This window comes from Callithrix jacchus, chromosome 4, assembly GCF_049354715.1.
Source record: "Callithrix jacchus isolate 240 chromosome 4, calJac240_pri, whole genome shotgun sequence".
Classification (NCBI taxonomy): Eukaryota; Metazoa; Chordata; class Mammalia; order Primates; family Cebidae; genus Callithrix; species Callithrix jacchus.
In genome coordinates this window covers 151,127,309-151,147,505 of record NC_133505.1, presented here as the reverse complement: position 1 = coordinate 151,147,505, position 20,197 = coordinate 151,127,309, and the positions used below count along the sequence as shown (strand labels likewise).

At 41.0% G+C, this 20,197-nt stretch overlaps 2 protein-coding genes across 10 annotated transcripts in view; both read right to left on the bottom strand.

Moving 5' to 3' along the window:
• Nucleotides 1-20,197, bottom strand: part of UTRN (utrophin) — a 578,097-nt gene that overhangs the window by 477,209 nt on the left and 80,691 nt on the right. The window lies entirely within an intron of this gene.
• On the bottom strand, nt 253-1,325 carry LOC100409955 (high mobility group protein B1-like). The gene is made up of 2 exons (XM_002747104.6): nt 964-1,325; nt 253-661 (listed from the first exon to the last, which is right to left on the bottom strand). Exons 1-2 carry the CDS (start codon nt 1,199-1,201, stop codon nt 270-272), a joined length of 630 nt encoding a protein of 209 aa, XP_002747150.4. The 5' UTR covers nt 1,202-1,325; the 3' UTR covers nt 253-269.

The window sequence follows — 20,197 nt, the reverse complement described above, 5'->3', positions numbered from 1 at the left end:
GGATCACGAGGTCAGGAGTTTGAAACCAGCCTGACCAACATGAAGAAACCCTTTCTCTACTAAAAATACGAAAATTAACCTGGCATGGTGGCAGGTGCCTGTAATCCCAGCTACTCGGGAGGTTGAGGCAGGAGAATTACTTGAACCCGGGAGGCAGAGGTTGCAGTGAGCCGAGATCGCGCCACTGTACTCCAGCGTGGGTGACAGAGCAAGACTCCATCTCAAAAAGCAAATAAATAAAAGGAAAAAAAAACTGCACTAGAACCAGCTTATTCATCATCATCATCTTCATATTCCTCCTCCTCTTCATCTTCATCTTCTCCTCTCCTTTCTTTTTCTTGCTTTTTTTCAGACTTCACAAATCCCTTTTTTGCTGCATCAGACTTTCCTTTAGCTCCATATGCGGCAAGTTCCTTTCCATATTTTTTCCTCAGCTTTGCAGCCTTCTTTTCATAAGGTTGCTTGTCACCTGCAGCAGTGTTACTCCACATCTCTCCCAGTTTCTTTACATCACCAACGGACAAGCCAGGATGTTCTCCTTTGATTTTGGGGTAACACTCAGAGCAGAATAGGAAAAAGGCCGAAGGAAACCTCTTGGGAGCATTTGGATCCTTGAACTTCTTTTTTGTCTCCCCTTTAGGAGGGATATAGGTTTTCATTCCTCTTTCTTTCTTTCTTTCTCTTTGTTTTTTTTTTTTGAGACGGAGTCTTGCTCTGTCACCGGACTTGAGTGCAGTGGTGCAGTCTCAGCTCACTGCAAAAGCCTCCTGGGTTCAAACCATTCTCCTGTCTCAGCCTCCCAAGTAGCTGGGACTACAGGCGTGCGCCATCACGCCCCAGCTTATTTTTATATTTTTAGTACAGACAGGGTTTCACCGTGTTGGCCAGATGGTCTCGATCTCTTCACCTCATGATTCGCTGACCTCAGCTTCCCAAAGTGCTAAGATTACAGGCGTGAGCCACTGCGCCCGGCCTTCATTTCTCTTTTGTAATGGGCCTTGTCTGTCTTTGCCATAGCTTCAGATTTTCCTCCCTCTTTAGCAGACATGGTCTTCCACCTCTCTGAGCACTTCTTAGAAAACTCCGAGAAGCTGGCTGAAGTCTCTGGATGCTTCTTCTTAGGCTCCTCACAACAAGTTTGCACAAAAAATGCATATGATGACATTTTGCCTCTCAGCTTCTTAGGATCTCCTTTGGCCATGTTTAATTATTTTTCCTCAGCGAGGCACAGAGTCGCCCAGTGCCCATCCGGCTGTCGGCTGCCCCAAAGCCATCTCTATGGAGCTCAATGTACTGCAATGGCTGTGAGAGCAGGAGCCAGATGCAACCTCCCCTTATGTAGTAGTCTATATTTATTTAAAATACATCATATGTTTTATTACAATGCACATTGTTTAATAATATCATGTTTAAGGCTTCATAGACATTTCATTGTCAGGACATTAAATAATTTTTTACCAATACCTCCCACCCTGTTATTATGCATTCCTAATGCTGATTTCCATTCTTAATTTTATAAGCATTTCAATAATAATCATACTTAGAATTAACACTTTGTACATATACATGACATTTATTCATTCTTCATTCATTTAGAGAACAAATTATTAAAAATGAAGGTCAAATACACATTCCAATAGGCTTCCATAGAGAAGACGACTCCGTGCCTGAAAAATTCTTATCTTCCCAGATTCCATTTCTTCCTTCTCCTCCACAGCAGATCCTCTACAAGTCAGATTTCCTAAAGGATCTGTCTTGGACCTCTTTACACTTTTACTAAGTGGTCATGCATCTATTCAGTCCACAACATCTATGGGCAAAACTCCTGATGTCTGATTTCCAGCCCAAACCTTTCTTCTGAATTACAAAATCATGTGTGGTGGTTTTAAAATACATTCACAAATTATTTGGTGGCTGTCCATTCAAATGGCAGGGGGGCTTAATCCTGAATAGAATATGGCAGAAATGACAGTGTGGGGCTTCTGAGACTAAAGGTATTACAGCTTCCGCCTTGCATTCTCTCATATCTCTCACTCTAGGAGAAGTTCAGTGCCATGTCATGAAGACACTCAAGCAGCCCTAGAGAGAGGTCCACGTAGGGAGAAACTGTGGCCTCCCACCAAGACCTAGCAAGAGTTGAGACCTTCTGCCAAAAGCCACGTACATAAGCCATCCTGGAATCAGATCCTCCAGGCTTGGTCAAGCACCAGGTGATGGGACCACTGGCCAACACCTTGAGTACAATCTCATGACAGACCCTGGACCAGAATCACCCCTAGCTAAGCCACTCCCAAATTCCTAGCCAAATAAACTGCAGGAGATAATAAATATTTGTTGTTTTAAACCACCAAATGTTGGAGTGACTTGTTACAGAGCAATAGATAACTAATATAGATTTGTTGCTAAGTTTCATAATAATTTATTATGCAGCAAGAGATAAACAACTACTATGTATCTAACCACCTACTTGACGTCTCCAAGATAGCTCACAGACTCATTTCAACCTTCACACATCAAAAAACTAAACTGTTGCTCCTCTCTCAAATCTATTCCGCCTAGAGGAAAACACCTTCATCCGTTCACTTGTTCTTGCCATGATGCTGAAATGAATCCTTTCTTCTAATACCACAATCTAACCCGTGTCAACTTTTGTTGGTTCTAATTCCTAAATAGAGCTCAAGTCCATCCACATCTCTTCTGTTCCACTGTCAACCCTCAGTCCAAGCTACTGCCATCTCTTGTTTCCAACCTAAAGCCAATGACCTGACACCATCTCCTAAATTTTCTTATTCCTTCTAATCTACTCTCCGAACTTTGGAACACCTAAATTAATATGGTTTGTAAGGCCCTGAATCATCTGACCTCTCCTACACTATGCCAAGCCTTGTCTTGGAACACTCACCCTCCTCAGTGTGCTCCAGCACAATGACCTTTGTGTTACTCTTGGTGACAAACCCAGCCCTTTCCTGCCTCAGGATATCGGTTCATGCTGCTATGCCTGCCTTCACCCTGTTCTGGACCTCCTTAATTCAGATGGACATTGCAGGTTTAATTTTAAACATCTTGTCTTTAGAGCAGACTTCTGGACTCCCCCACTCTCTGAAGGCAATCTGTCTTCCTTCCACGTGCACCCAGTACTTATCTTAATTTGATTACATATTGATTTATAGAAGCCCAAGAGGGTAAGAAATGCCTAATTTGTCCTAAGGATTGTATTTATTTCAGAAAAAAAGAAAGAAATGCCTACTTTGATCTCTACAGTATATGCAGCCCCCAAAATAGGTTGTCAATTTAAAAAATATTGAATAAGTTTATCGAAGGTGTTTATTAAGTCTAAACACAGTGTGTATTGAATCTAGAATTCTAATTTGTCCATTTCAATAACAAGAACGTGAATTTGTTATATCTATTGCCTTTTCAACCTTCTGCAAAACTGTAAGACTATCATCATCAAGATGATCTGTGACTTTGTTTCTCATCTTTTTCACACGTTTATAGATCCTCTAATTCCTGGCAAAGATGAAAATCTGACTTCTAGAAACATTAAAAAGAAGAAAAGCTCGTATAATAATAGTCCCTAAAGGCAGAGCAGGAAAGCAATTATAAAGTTCATTAGAAAATTAAATTGGCCCCTGATTGATCTAAATGGGAACATTTTATCCTACTGTTTAGACTTGTGATGAGTAATCATTTTCCTTTCCAAAGCTCAGTGTTTTGTAAAAGCCGGGAGGATCGTGACTCTGTGCAAGATTATTTTTTGGTGAAGAAATCAAACTCACTGATGGAAGAACCAAGAAATACTAATAAGGGCAAACTGAAGCACAGAGTAATCAACAGGGCCCTGTCTCTTAACTTCCAGCAAATACGACACTGACTTGTAACCAGAGATGGAGCAGGTCTGGGAGCTGACTCCGTGGGTTCTGAGGCAGAGCCACACACAGGGAGCAGCCCCACAGCAGTGTTCACAGCGACTCTCCAGAAAAGAAACTGAAGAATGGCACTCCAGTAGAAAAAAATAGAAACCATCCATGCCTCACTCTCTCCACCCACATTCATACACACAGACTCTCAGGCCACCACCCAGGCTCCAAATTCCAAGATCATATAGGTTTATGTATAAATATGTAATCACAGCAAACTATGATAAGTGGCACATATTTTACCTTAATAGATTTATGGGAAATACATGGTGATAGAATATGATAAACTCAATTCTGTAACAAGCACATGTATATTCCTGCACACAGAAATAAATGCTACTTGGTACAGGCTGGCCAATGTGGCTGACACCTGTAATCCCAGCACTCTGGAAGGCTGAGGCAGGTAGACCACTTGAGGCCAGGAGCTAAAGACCAGCCTGGCCAGCATGGTGAAACCCTTTCTTTATTGAAATACAAAAATTAGCTGGGTGTCGTGGCACACACCTGTAATCCCAGCTACTGGGGAGGCTGAGGCATGAAAATCATTTGAACCCAGAAGGTGGAGGTTGCAGTGAGCTGAGATTGCACCATTGCACTCCAGTCTGGGTGACAGAGCAAGACTCTGACTCAAAAAAGAAAAAAAAGTTACCTGGTACAGAAAAATATATAATAGTCATAGATTTGAAAAACTATAGATTTGGTCACTCCATTCATTGTTACAAATAAGGGGCATATTTTTCTAATCTGTACCTCAGAGTATAGTATTGTTAATATTAACTGTGACATATTCATTTTTATAAATCAAGTAATAACACTAGACCATTTTTACTTTGGTAAATTCTTCAGTTCTCTAGAAGTGAAATCTTAGTAAAACAATTTAACCACAGGCACCTACAGCAATTTTATACATAATTCCTTAATGTCTAAATTACCAATAGTTACCAAAGCTATAGCAATAAAAAGTAAAGAATATAAATGCTATAAATGCTTAGGATACAATAATCATTCTAAAAAAATTCAAAGCAGAATGACATTGGGAAGCCTGGGCATGATAACTCACCCTACAATCCCAGCACTTTGTGAGGCCGAGGAGGGTGGATCACTTGAGTCCAGGAGTTCAAGATTAGCCTGGGAAACATAGTGAGGCCTCCATCTCTACAAAAAACTCTTTTTTTTGAGAGACAGAGAGAGAAAGAGAGAGAGAGAGAGAGAGAGAGAGTTTTGCTCTGTCACCCAGGCTGTAGTGCAGTGGTGCGATCTCAACTCACTGCAACCTCTGCCTCTTGGGTTCAAGCGATTCTCCTGCCTCAGCCTCCTGGGTAGCTGGGATCACAGGCATGCGCCACCATACATGGCTAATTTTTGTATTTTTAGTAGAGACCTAGTTTCACCATGTTGATCAGGCTGGTCTTGAATGCCTGACCTCATAACCCACCCGCCTTAGCCTCCCGAAGTACTGGGATTATAAGTATGAGCCACCGAGCCTGGCCGAAAATCTCTTTTAAAAAAGTAACCAGGAATGGTGGCACACACCTGTAGTCCCATCCCAGCTACTTGGGAGGATGAGGTGAGGGGAATGCCTGAGTCCCGGAGTTGAAGGTTCCAGGCAGCTGTGATCATGCCACTGCATTCAGCCTGGGTGACAGAGTGAAAACCTGCCTCAAAAAAAGAAAAAAAAGAGAGAGACTGGGTATCAAAACCCACTATAACTTATGAAAAGGCTGCTACCCTCTGTGGGGGGAAAAGCATGCCATAAAACTGCGATACAGAACATGGCAATTGACAGAGATCAGGCTGTGTACTAGACCAAAAAAGAGGTGCCCCCAAACAAAGAGGGAGAACGAGGAAGCAAGGACTCCACCATCTAAGGCCTTCTATGGATACACTCCAACCAGCGAGTAACACCCAGTCAGCCGCCTGGCAGGGCAAGGCTAGATTCCACCAATCAGGTGAATCCCCCACTAAAAATGAATCAGAGTCACAGCTTTATCAAGGGTCAAAGTGAAACACTGAGAATCAGTAGCCAGGCAAAAGCAAACAGGGGTACAGATATACAGTTATCAAAGACAAGTCAAACAAGGCCACATATCCAAACAAAGAGCCTGGGAAAAGAAGTCACTACCAGGAAACGGAAATGATCTTGAGATTGATAATAATGAAATTAGAACACCCTTTAAGCTTGAGGAAGGAAATCCAGAAATGAAAGGTAGAACCCAGATCACTTTTAGATCTGTACTAGACACATAATGTGCATTTCCCTGGCCTTAATCAAATATCCTGACATGCTTATAAGCCCTGAGTTATTAATGTTTACACACTTGCAGAAATATCATTTATTCCTTATAACCATAAAATGCCCCCAAGTTTCCTCTGTTAATAGTTCTAAAAGGATCACAGCGCTTAGGAAATGGCAGATGCATTTAGCAAACATAATTCAAATGTCAATTCTAGATAACCAATTAAAGAAGAAAGTCCATTTGGAACATGCATTTTATGTAAAGCTTTCCAAAAAGCATCCAGGTGTGATTATGTTAGTATATCACACTATAGAGGTCTCATACTATGCAGCTACTGCCCAAAAGAAGGAAAAACATCTTGTTTAACTATAGGAGAAAACATGGAAAGGATATCTCATCGAGATTGAGGAATTCCAAACTCTTTTAAGTATTTACTTTCAGTTACTTTTTTTTTTTTTTGAAATGGAGTCTCACTCAATCACCCAAGCTGGCATGCAGAGGCCTGATCTCCGCTCACTGCAAGCTGCACCTCCCAGATTCAAGCGATTCTCCTGCCTCAGTCACCGGAATACCTGGGATTACAGGCACAGGCCACCAAGCCTGGTTAATTTTTGTATTTTTAGTAGAGACAGGGTTTCACCATATTGGTCGGACTGGTCTTGAACTCTTGACCTCAAGTGATCTACCTACCTCGGCCTCCCAAAGTGCTGGGATTCCATGAGTGAGCCACTGTGCCTGGCAGCTTTTAGCTACATTTTAACATCCATGCTATTTTTTGTTTTGTCTTCACTGATTCATTTTTTAATTTTGTTGTGTTACATGTATTTTTGTAAGCCAGTTAACCTAGAACAACATAGACAGTTTTTAACAAATGTAAAATATTTACCTTATTCCATGAAATAAACTAAAATTATTTAACCGAAAATAAAAAAACAAAAAGATTGAGGCATCCCTTAGCATTCTCCTATTCTTGGTTTCTTTGCTTTCTCTCCATCACAGGAGTTGAGAGTACTCAATCATATAAATCGAATAAAAGAAAGAAAGAAGAAAAATCTATAAATGTCATATGATCTGCCAAGAAGTACTTTATTTTATAGTAAGAAGATGCAGTGTAAGCAATTGGGTAACACAAACACACACAGTAATTCAAAGGCTTTCCATCCCAGGACCGGCTCACAAATACAGACCTTTGAAAATATTTGGCCAGCACCGAGTGGCTAATATTTGTATAATTTGAAGAAAAGAACTGGAAATCATATAACCATAATAAATTAATATTTTTAGGAATAATGAATGAAGTTTTTTTCAGTAATAATGAAGATCATGACAGCACGAGCAGAAATAACTAACACTTAGAGTGCTTACCATGTTAGGGGCATGGTACCACCTCCCATCTCTTACCTTATTTTTTGTCATTATAGATATAATTCACAGGCCATAAAATCCATCTAGAATTAACGGATGTACGATTATGTGGTTTTTTTAGTATACGCACAAAGTTGTGCAACAATCATCCGATCTTAATTCCAGACACTTTAATCACCCCAAAAAGAAACCCATTAGCGGTTACTCCCCCATTCCCTGCCAGCCTCCCAGCCCTAGTAAACCACTAGTCTGCTTCCTCTCTTTATGGATTTCCCTATGGTGGATTTCATATAAGTGGAATCATGAGATGGCACCTTTGGTGCCAGACTTCTTTCACTTAGCATTATGTTTGCAGGTTGTAGCTTGTATCAGTACAGCATTTCCTGCATGGTTGAATAATAGTCTATTGTATGAAATGACCATATTTTGCTGATGCATTCAGCGGCTGATGGGCATTTTGGTTGCTTCCACTTTTTGCCTATTATGAATAATGCTGTCATGAATATCCATATACAAGTTTTTGTGTGAACATATGTTTTCAGTTTTCTTGGGCATATAACTTAGAAATGACTGAGTTATATGATAACTCAATGCTTAACTTTTTGAAGAACTGCCAAAATATTTTTCAAAACTGCTACGCTATTTTACATTTTCACAAGCAATATAAGGTTCTAATTTTCCTACATCCTTGCCAACATGTATTTCTTTCCATTTTTATTACATCCATACTAGTGGGCGTAAAGTAGAAAAATCTCGCTGTGGTTTTGATTTGCATATCCCTAAATGACTAATGATGTTGACCATCTTTTCATGGACAATAATTATTAGTCATTTATTTATCTTTTTTGAGAAATATCCATTCCTTTGCTCTTTTTTCAATTGGGTTATTTTTCTTTAGATTGCTGAGTTATAATAATTCTTGGCTGGGCATGGTGGCTCATGCCTGTAATCCTACCACTTTGGGAAGCTGAGGTAAGCGGATCACCTGAGGTCTAGAGTTCAAGACCAGCCTGGACAACATGTTAAAAACATATCTCTACAAAAATTAGCCAGATGTGGTGGCACATGCCTGTAGTCCCAGCTACTTGAGAGGCTAAGGCAGGAGAATTGCTTGAACCCAAGAGGCGGAGGTTACAGCCAGCCAAGATCAAACCTCTGCACTCCGGCCTGGAGTGCAAGACTCCATCTCAAAAAAAAAAACCACACAAAAAAGAATTCTTCTTATATATATATATAATTGCACTTTAGGCTCTGGGGTACATGTGAAGAACATGCAGGATTGCTGCATAGGTACATACATGATAGGTACATACATGGCAATGTGGTTTGATGCCTCCATCCCCCCGTCACCTATATCTGGCATTTCTCCCCACGTTATCCCTCCCCAACTCCCTACAGGCTGCTGTCCCTCCCCTAATCCCCACCAATAGACCCATGTATGATGCTCCCCTCCCTGTGTCCATGTGTTCTCATTGTTCAACACCCACCTATGAGTGAGAACATGCAGTGTTTGATTATCTGTTCTTGTGTCAGTTTGCTGAGAATGATGGTTTCCAGGTTCATCCATGTCCCTAATAAGGACACAAACTCATCGTTTTTTTTATGGCTGCATAGTATTCCAGAGTATATACGTGCCACATTTTCCCTGTCCAGTCTGATATCAATGAGCATTTGGGTTGGTTCCAGGTCTTTGCTATTGTAAACAGTGCCACAATGAACATATGTGTGCATGTGTCTTTATACTAGAACGATTTATAATCCTTTGGATATATACCCAGTAATGGGATTGCTGGGTCAACAGAAGTTCTATTTCTACATCCTTGAGGAATCGCCACACTGTCTTCCACAATGGTTGAACTAATTTACTCTCCCACTAACAGTGTAAAAGTGTTCCTATTTCTCTACATCCTCTCCGGCATCTGTTGTCTCCATATTTTTTAATAATCGCCATTCTAACTGGCATCAGAGGGCATCTCAATGTGGTCTTGATTTGCATTTCTCTAATGCCAGTGATTATGAGCATTTTTTCATATGTTTGTTGGCCTGATATAATTTTTCTTTTGAAAAGTGTCTGTTTATATCCTTCGCCTACTTTTGAATGAGTGTGTTTGTTTTTCTCTTGTAAATCTGTTTTAGTTCTTTGTAGATACTGGATATTAGCCCTTTGTCAGATGGGTAGATTGCAAAAATGTTTTCCCACTCTGTTGATTGCCAGTTCACTCCAGTGATTGCTTCTTTTGCTGTACAGAAACTCTGGAGTTTAATTAGATCCCATTTATCTATTTTGGCTTTTGTTGCCAATGCTTTTGGTGTCTTAGTTATGAAGTCCTTGCTTATGCCTATGTCCTGAAAGGTTTTACCAAGATTTTCTTCTAGGGTTTTTATGGTGTTAGGTCTTAAACCGTTTAAGTCTTTAATCCATCTGGAGGTAATTTTAGTGTAAGGTGTGAGGATGGGGTCCAGTTTCAGCTTTCTGCACATGGCTAACCAGTTATAAACAGGGAATATTTTCCCCATTGCTTGTTTTCGTCAAGTTTGTCAAACATCAGATGGTTGTAGACATGTGGCATTGCCCCTGAGGCCTCTGTTCTGTTCCATTGGTCTATATCTCTGTTTTGGTACCAGTACCATGCTGTTTTGATTACTGTAGCCTTGTAGTATAGTTTGAAGTCAGGTAGTGTAATGCCTCCAGCTTTGTTCTTTTTGCTTAGGATTGTCTTGGCTATGTGGGCTCTCTTTTGGTTCCACATGAAGTTTAAGGTGGTTTTTTTCCAGATCTCTGAAGAGGGTCATAGGTAGCTTGATGGGGATAGTGTTGAATCTATAAATTACTTTTGGCAGTATGGCTATTTTCACAGTATTGATTCTTCCTAAGCATGAGAATGGAATATGTTTCCATTGGTTTGTGTCCTCTCTTATTTCCTTGAGTAGTGATTTGTAGTTCTCCTTGAAGAGGTCCTATATATCCTTTGTTAGTTGTATTCCTAGGTAGTTTATTCTCTTTGTAGCAATTGTGAATGGAAGTTGGTTCTTGATTTGGCTGTCTTTATGTCTGTTATTGGTGTACAGGAATGCTTGTGATTTCTGAACGATGATTTCGTATCCTTAGACTTTGCTGAAGTTGCTTATCAGTTTCAGGAGATTTTGGGCTGAGATGATGGGGTCTTCTAAATATACAATCATGTTGTTTGCAAATAGAGACAACGTGACTTCCTCCTTTCCTAATTGAATACCCTGTATTTCTTTTTCTTGCCTGATTGCTCTGGCTAGAACTTCCAATACTATATTGAATAGGAGTGATGAGAGAGGGCATCCCTGTCTACTGCCAGATTTCAAAGGGAATGCTTCCAGTTTTTGCCCATTCAGTATGATATTGGCTATGGGTTTGTTATAAACAGCTTTTATTATTCTGAGATATGTTCCATCGATATCTAGTTTATTGAGAGTTTTTAGCATAAAGGGCTGTTGAATTTTGTCAAAGGCCTTCTCTGAGTCTATTGAGATAATCATGTGGTTTTTGTTTTTAGTTCTGTTTATGTGTTGGGTTACATTTATAGATTTGCATATGTTGAACCAGCCTTGCATCCCTGGGATGAAGCCTACTTGATCATGATGGAGAAGATTTTTGATGTGCTGTTGCAATCGGTTTGCTAATATTTTATTGAAGATTTTTGCATCAATGTTCATCATGATTATTGGCCTGAAATTTTCTTTTCTTGTTGAATCTCTGCCAGGTTTTGGTATCAGGATGATGTTGGCCTCATAAAATGATTTGGGAAGGATTCCCTCCTTTTGGATTGTTTGGAATAGTTTCAGAAGGAATGGTACCAGCTCCTCTTTGTAGAATTTGGCTGTGAACCCATCTGGATGTGAGCTTTTTTTGGTTGGTAGGCTATTAATTGCTGCCTCAACTTCAGCCCTTGTTATTAGTCTATTCAGGGTTTCGACTTCTTCTTGGTTTAGGCTTGGGAGGGTGCAAGTGTCCAGGAATTTATCCATTTTTTCCAGGTTTACTGGTTTATGTGCATAGAGTGGTTTGTAGTAATCTCTGATGGTAGTTTGTACTTCTCTGGAATTGGTGGTGATATCCCCTGTATCATTTTTTATTGCATCTATTTGATTCTTCTCTCTTTTCTTTTTTATTAATCTGGTTAGTGGTCTATTTTGTTGATCTTTTCAAGAAACCAGCTCCTGGATTTATTAATTTTTGAAGTGATTTTTGTGTGTCTATCTCCTTCAGTTCTGCACTGATCTTAGTTATTTCTTGTCTTCTGCTAGCTTTTCAGTTTTCTTGATCTTGCTCTCTAGCTCTTTCATTTTTTATGATAAGCTGTCAATTTTAGGTCTTTCTTTGCTTCCCATGTGGGCATTTATTGCTATAAACTTTTCTCTAGACAAGAGATTCTGGTACATTGTGTCTTCGTTCTCATTGGTTTTGAAAAACATCTTTATTTCTGCCTTCATTTCATTGTTTATCCAGTCAACATTCAAGAGCCAGTTGTTCTGTTTCCATGAAGTTGTGCAGTTCTGAGTTAGTTTCTTAATCTTGAGTTCTAATTTGTTGCACTGTGGTCTGAGAGACTGTTTGCTATGATTTGTGTTCTTTTGCATTCGCTGAGGAGTGATTTACTTCCAATTATGTGGTCAGTTTTAGAGTAGGTGTGATGTGGTGCTGAGAAGAATGTATATTCTGTGGATTTGGGGTGGCGAGTTCTGTAAATGTCTATTAGGTTTGCTTGGTCCAGATCTGAGTTCAAGTCCTGGATATCTTTGCTAATTTTCTGTCTCGTTGATCTGTCTAACATTGACAGTGGAGTGTTAAAGTCTCCCACGATTATTGTGTGGGAGTCTAAGTCTCTTTGTAGGTCATTGAGAACTTGCTTTATGTATCTGGGTGCTCCTGTATTGAGAGCATATATTTAGGATCATTAGCTCTTCTTGTTGAATTGATCTTTTTACCATTATGTAATGCCCTTCTTTGTCTCTTTTGATCTTTCTTGGTTTAAAGTCTATTTCATCAGAGTATAGAATTGTAACTCCTGCTTTTTTTTGCTCTCCATTTGCTTGGTAAATCATCCTCCATCCCTTTATTTTGAGCCTATGTGTATCCTTGCATGTGAGATGGGTTTCATGGATACAGCTCACCAATGGGTTTTGACTTTTTGTCCAATTTGCCAGTCTTTGTCTTTTGGTTGGGGCATTTAGCCCATTTATATTTAAGGTTAATATTGTTATGTGTGAATTTGATCCTGTCATTTTGATGCTAGCTGGTTGTTTTGCCCATTAGTTGATGCAGTTTCTTCATTGTGTCGATGCTCTTTACCATTTGGTATGTTTTTGGAGTGGCTGTTACTGGTTGTTCCTTTCCATGTTTAGTGCTTGTTTCAGGAGCTCTTGTAAGGGAGGCCTGGTAGTGATGAAATCTCTGAGCAATTACTTGTTCATAACGGATTTTATTTCTCCTTCACTTATGAAGCTTAGTTTGGCTGGATGTGAAATTCTAGGTTGAAAGTTCTTTACTTTAAGGATGTTGAATATCAGCCCCCACTCTCTTCTGGCTTGTAGGGTTTCTGCCAAGAGATCTGTTGTGAGTCTGATGGGCTTCCCTTTGTGGGTAACCCCACCTTTCTCTCTGGCTGCCTGTAGCATTTTTTTCCTTCATTTCAACCCTGGTGAATCCGACAATTATGTGCCTTGGGGTTGCTCTTCTTGAGGAATATCTTTGTGGTGTTTTCTGAATTTCCTAGATGTGAATATTGGCCTGCCTTCCTAGGTTGGGGAAGTTCTCCTGGATAATACCCTGAATAGTGTTTTCCAGCTTGGACTCATTCTCTCCGTCACATTTAGGTACACTTATCAAACGTAGATTAGGTCTTTTCACATAATCTCATATTTCCTGGAGGCTTTGTTCATTTCTTTCCACTCTTTTTTCTCTAATCTTGCCTTCTCATTTTATTTCATTGAGTTGATCTTCAATCTCTGATATCCTTTCTTCTGCTTGGTCCATTCAGCTATTGAAATTTGTATATGCTTCGTGAAGTTCTCCTGTTGTGTTTTTCAGCTCCATCAATTCATTTATATTCTTCTCTAAGCTGTTTATTCTCATTAGCATTTCATCAAACAATTTTTCAAGGTTCTTAGTTTCTTTGCATTCAGTTAGAACATGTTCTTTTAGCCCAGAGAAGTTTGCTATTACCCACTTTCTGAAGCCTGTTTCTGTCAATTCATCAGACTCATTCTCCATTCTGCCTTGTTCCCTTGCTGGTGAGGAGTTTTGATCCCTAGGAGGAGGAGAGGCGTTCTGGTTTTGGGTGTTTTCATCCTTTGTGTGCTGGTTTCTTACCATCTTTGTGAATTTATCTACCTGTGGTCTTTGTAGTTGGTGACTTTCGGATGGGGTCTCTGAGCCGATGTCTTTATTGTGGATGATGAAGTTATTTCTTTCTGTTCCTTAGTTTTCCCTCTAACAGTCAGGATCCTCTGTTGTAAGACTGCTGGAGGTCCATTCCAGACCCTGCTTGCCTGGGAATCACCTGCAGTGGCTGCAGAACAGTAATGGTTGCTGCCAGTTTCTTCTTCTGTTATCTTTGTCCCAGAAGGATACCCACCAGGTGTCAGCATGAGGTCTCCTTTATTAGGTGTCTCTTTGGATATACAGCGGTCAGAGAGCTACTTGAGGAAACAGTCTGTCCCTTATATGAGCTCAGGTGCTGAGCTGTGAGCTTCGTTGTTCCATTCAGAGCTGCTGAGCAGGTACGTTTAAGTCTGCTGCAGAATAATTCATAATTGCCTTTTTTCCCAAGTGCTCTGTCCTGGGAAGATGAAGCTTTATTTATAAGTTCCTGATGTGCTGCTGCCTTTTTTCAGAGATGCCCTGCCCAGCAAAGAGCTAGCCTAGTCACAGTCTGCCAGCAGAAGCACTGCTGAGCTGCTGTGGGCTCTGCCCAGCTGCTGTGTGAAATTTCTCGCAGTTTTGTTTGTAGAGGTATAGTTAGATCTGCCTCAGTAATGGCAGTCTGCCTCAGTAATGGCAGACTGTCTCTGTAATGGCGGACTGCCTCGGTAATGGCAGACTGCCTTGGTAGTAGTGGACTGCCTCAGTAGTGGCGGACTGCCTCAGTAATGGCAGATGCCCTTCCTCCCAAAGAGGAAGCACGGTCCCATGTCCACCTGTGCTTTCTGTGAAATTCTCAGTCCAGAGCATTTCAGATTGCTGGTCTTTGTGGGGGTGGGACCCACCAAGCCAGATAACCTGGCTCCCTGTTTCAGCCCCCTTTTTCTTTCAGTTGAATGGGTGACTCTGTCTCCCAGGCGTCCCAGGCACCATTTGTGCCCAGGTTTGTGTGAGTTTTTGTGCAGAGACCTGCTGCACTGGCTGAAACAGCCATGCTGAAGACTTGTGGTGCTTTTTCACCTGGGAATCTCCTGGTCTGTGGGAAGTAAAAATTCATTTGTAAATGTGAAGATCATTCACCCTCTGCCTCCTTGCTTGGAACTGCACTCCAGAGCTGTTCCTATTCGGCCATTTTGGATCGAATCAAGGATTATTTATCTATTGTGGATACTAAACTTTTATCAGATACATAATTTGCAAATATTTTCTCCCATCCTGTGAACTGTCTTTCACTTGCACTATCTTATTTTGATCCTCACAATAGCCATGAGTTATCACCATGGCTATTACTGTCCCATTTAACAGATGGGAAAACATGGTTGACACACACAACTAATAAGTACTAGAGCAGAGGCCAGCCCACGCAATCTGCCCCCAAGCATCCATAAAATGTACTGTCAGAAGCACTGAGCTCCAGATGCCATAGCAATAGGCACTAAATAAAATAAGAAGGATTAAAAATGATTAACTTAAAAAGAAACAGAAAAACTTAATGATGGAGAGGATTCAAGATGGCACGGTAAGAACAACGCAGGATTGCAGCTCTCCATGAACACGAAGAGGGTGAGTCAAAGCCGCATTTCCAGACGGATCTTTGTTGCCCACAGAACGGGGAAATTCCCAGGCGTAGGAGAGACACAGGACACAAGCACAGCCGTTTCGGCTGTTGCTGCTGCTTTGGCCAGCACCGCAGCACAGCGGCACTCCGCAACACTCCGCTCAAAACACACTGGTCCGGGTGCCCTGCTAAACTGGCAATCTGAGATTTGGGAGGGCAGATTAGAATATCCATCTGATTAAACGGGACTTAGACAGTGAACCAGACCAGGAGATTCCTGGGAAGTGGCGTTTGAGCCAGTGCAGTGGCTCGCTGCATGGGAAATCACACAGATCCCAGTGCCCTAACAGCGGGCGACCAAAACACCTGGGAGAGAGCCATCTGTTCAACATTAAAAAAAAAAAAAAAAAAAAAGAAAGGCGCTCTGAGGCAGGGAGCCAGGTGAGCAGGCTCGGTGGGTTTCACCCCCACAGGGACAAACAACATGGCAATTCAAAACACTCCGGGTGGAGAGTTTCACTATGAGCCCAGCTGAATCAAGGATGGTGCAGCTCGGTGGGGGAGGGGCGTCCACCATTACCGAGGCAATCCTCCCCTACTGAGGTACACTCCCATTGCTGATGCGGCCTGCCATTGCTGAGGCAACCTGCCATAACAGAGAGACTCCACCGCAGGGCGGAGCCCATGGCAACAGGGCGGAGCTTGCGGCAGAGCCCGCAGCAACAGGGTGGACCACACATCAGCAGGGCTGGGCCTCAGCAGGCAAATAGTGACTAGACTGCCTCCTAGCTGGGCAGGATAGTGCAACGGACACTCATAAAGAAAGCCCCAACTCCCCGAGACAGAGCATCTGAGGGAAAAAAAAAAGGTTTTAAGAGGTCTGCTGCAGCAGACATAAACGTAGCAGCCTAACAGCCCTGAATGAACAACGGAGCTCACAGCTCAGCACCTGAGCTCCTATAAAGTATAGACCATCTCCTCAAGCAGCTCCCTGACCCCTGTATATCCAGAGTCGCCTCAAAAAGGACTGATAAGACTGACATTAGGTGGGCATCATTCTGGGACAAAGATAGCAGAAGAAACTGGTAGCATCCCTCACTGTTCTGCAGCTGCTGCAGCTGTATCCCAGACAAGCAGGGCCTGGAGTGGACCTCACCAGTCATACAGCGGAGGGGCTAGACTGGTAGAAGGAAAACCAAGTAACAGAAAGACCTCATCATCAACAATCTGGGCGTCCACTCAGAGAACCAATCGAAAAGTCAGCAACTACTCAAATGACAGGTGGATAAATCCACAAAGATGGGAAGAAACCAGCACAGAAAGGAGGAAAACACCCGAAACCAGAACACCTCGCCTCCTACAAAGGACCAAAACTCCTCACCAGCAAGGGAACAAACCTGGACAGAGAATGACTGTGACGAAATGATGGAATCAGACTTCAGAAGGTGGGTAATGAGAAACTTCTGTGAGCTAAAAGAACATGTTCTAAATCAATGCAAAGAAATTAAGAACCTTAAAAAAAAATTGAAAAAAGATTCAAGGAAATGATAACAAGAATGGATAACTTAGAGAAGAATATGAATAAATTGAAGGAGCTGAAAAACACAATATGAGAACTTCACGAAGCATGCGCAAGTTTCAACAGCCAAATTGACCAAGCAGAAGAAAGAATATCAGAAGTCAAAGATCAACTCAATGAAATAAAATGAGAAACCAAGATTAGAGAAAAAAACACAAAAAGAATGAACAAAGTCTCAAAGAAATGTGGAACTATGTGAAGAGACCTAACCTACGTTTGAGAGGTGTACCAGAAGGGGACAAAGAGAACAAATTCAAGCTGGAAAATACTCTAGAAGGTATTATCCAGGAAAATTTCCCCAACCTAGCAAGGCAGGCCAACACTCAAATCCAGGAAATACAGAGAACACCACAAAGATACTCGGCAAAAAGAGCAACCCCAAGGCACATAATCGTCAGATTCACCAGGATTGAAATGAAGGAGAAAATACTAAGGGCAGCCAGAGAGAAAGGTCGGGTCACCCACAAAGGGAAGCCCATCAGACTCACAGCAGATCTCTCGGCAGAAACTCTACAAGCAAGAAGAGAATGGGGGCCAATATTCAACATCCTTAAAGAAAAGAACTTTAAACCCAGAATTACATATCCAGCCAAACTGAGCTTTATAAGCGAAGAAAAAGTAAAATCCTTTGCAAACAAGCAAGTACTCAGAGATTTTGTCACCACCAGGCCTGCTTTATAAGAGCTCCTGAAAGAGGCCCTACACATAGAAAGGAACAACCAGTACCAGCCACTCCAAAAACACACTAAATGCTAAAGAGCATAAACAAAATGAAAAATCTTCATCAACTAATGGGCAAAATAGCCAGCTAGAATCAAAATGGCATGATCAAATTCACACATAACATTATTAACCATAAATGTAAATGGGCTAAATGCACCAATCAAAAGACACAGACTGGCAAAGTGGATAAAAAGCCAAAACCCATCTGTGTGCTGTATCCAGGAAACCCATCTCACATGCAAGGATACACAAAGGCTCAAAATAAAAGGATGGAGGAAGGCTTACCAAACAAATGGAGAGTAAAAAAAAGCAGGAGTTGCAATTCTCATCTCTGATAAAATAGACTTTAAAGCAACAAAGATCAAAAGAGACAAAGAAGGTCATTACATAATGGTAAAAGGATCAATACAACAAGAAGAGCTAACAATCCTAAATATATATGGACCCAATACAGGAGCACCCAGATATATAAGGCAAATTCTTAATGACTTACAAAGAGACTTAGACTCCCACACAATAATAGTGGGAGACTTTAACACTCCACTGTCAATATTAGACAGATCAACCAGACAGAAAATTAACAACGATATCCAGGGCTTGAACTCAGACCTGGAACAAGCAAACCTGGTAGACAATTACAGAACTCTCCACCCCAAATCCACAGAATATACATTCTTCTCAGCACCACATCACACCTACTCTAAAATTGACCACATTTTAGAGGAAGTAAAGCATTCCTCAGCAAATGCAAAACAATGGAAATCATAACAAACAGTCTCTCAGACCATAGTGCAATCAAGTTAGAACTCAGAATTCAGAAACTAACTCAGAACAGCACAGTTTCATGAAACTGAACAACTGGCTCTTGAATGTTGACTGGATAAACAATGAAATGAAGGCAGAAATAAAGAAGTTCTTCGAAACCAACAAGAACGAAGACACAACATGCCAGAATCTCTGGGACACATTTAAAGCGGTCTCTAGAGGAAAATATAAAGCAATAAGTGCCCACAGGAGAAGAGTGGAGAGATCCAAAATTGACACCCTATCGTCAAAATTGAAAGAGCTAGAGGAGCAAGATCAAAAAAACTCAAAACCTAGCACAAGACAAGAAATAAGTAAGATCCGAGCAGAACTGAAGGAGAGAGAGAAACGAAAAACCCTTCAAAAAATCAATAAATCCAAGAGCTGGTTTTTTGAAAAGATCAACAAAATAGACAGACCACTAGCCAGACTGATAAAAAAGAAAAGAGAGAACAACCAAGTAGATGCAATAAAAAACGATAAAGGGGAAATCACCACAGATTCCAGAGAAATTCAAACCATCATCAGAGAATATTACAAACAACTCTATGCACATAAACTAGTAAACCTGGAAGAAATGGATAAATTCCTGGACACTTGTGTCCTCCCAAGCCTAAACCAGAAGGAAGCCAAAACTATGAATAGACCAATAACAAGGTCTGATATCAAGGCAGCAATTAAGAGCCTACCACACAAAAAAAGTCCAGGTCCAGATGGATTCACAGCCGAATTCTACCAGACACACAAAGAGGAGCTGGTACCATTCCTTCTGCAACAATTCCAAATAATCCAAAAAGAGGGAATCCTTCCCAAATCATTTTATGAGACCAACATCATCCTGTTACCAAAACCTAGCAGAGACCCAACAAGAAAAGAAAACTTCAGACCAATATCCATGATCAACATAGATGCAAAAATCTTCAATAAAATACTGGCAAGCCGATTGCAACAGCACATCAAAAGCTTATCCATCATGATCAAGTAGGATTCATCCCGGGAATGCAAGGCTGGTTCAACATACGCAAGTCTATAACGTAATTTACCACATAAACAGAACCAAAAACAAAAACCACATGATTATCTCAATTGATGCAGAGAAGGCATTTGACAAAATTCAACAGCCCTTTATGCTAAAAACCCTCAATAAACTCGGTATCGGTGGAACGTATCTCAAAGTAATAAAAGCTATTTATGACAAACCAACAGCCAATATCATACTGAATGTGCAAAAACTAGAAGCATTCCCTTTGAAATCCGGCACTAAACAAGGATGCCCTCTTTCACCACTGCTATGCAATATCGTACTGGAAGTTCTAGCCAGAGCAATCAGGCAAGAAAAAGAAATAAAGAGTATTCAAATAGGAAAGGTGGAAGCCAAATTGTCACTATTTGCAGATGACATGATAGTATACCTAGAAGACCCCATCGCCTCAGCCCAAAAACTCCTGAAACTGATAAGCAACTTCAGCAAAGTCTCAGGATATAAAATCAGTGTGCAAAAATCACAAACATTCCTATACACCAATAACAGACTTAAAGTGAGCCAAATCAAGAATGAACTGCCATTCACAATTGCTACAAAAAGAATAAAATACCTAGGAATACAACTCACAAGGA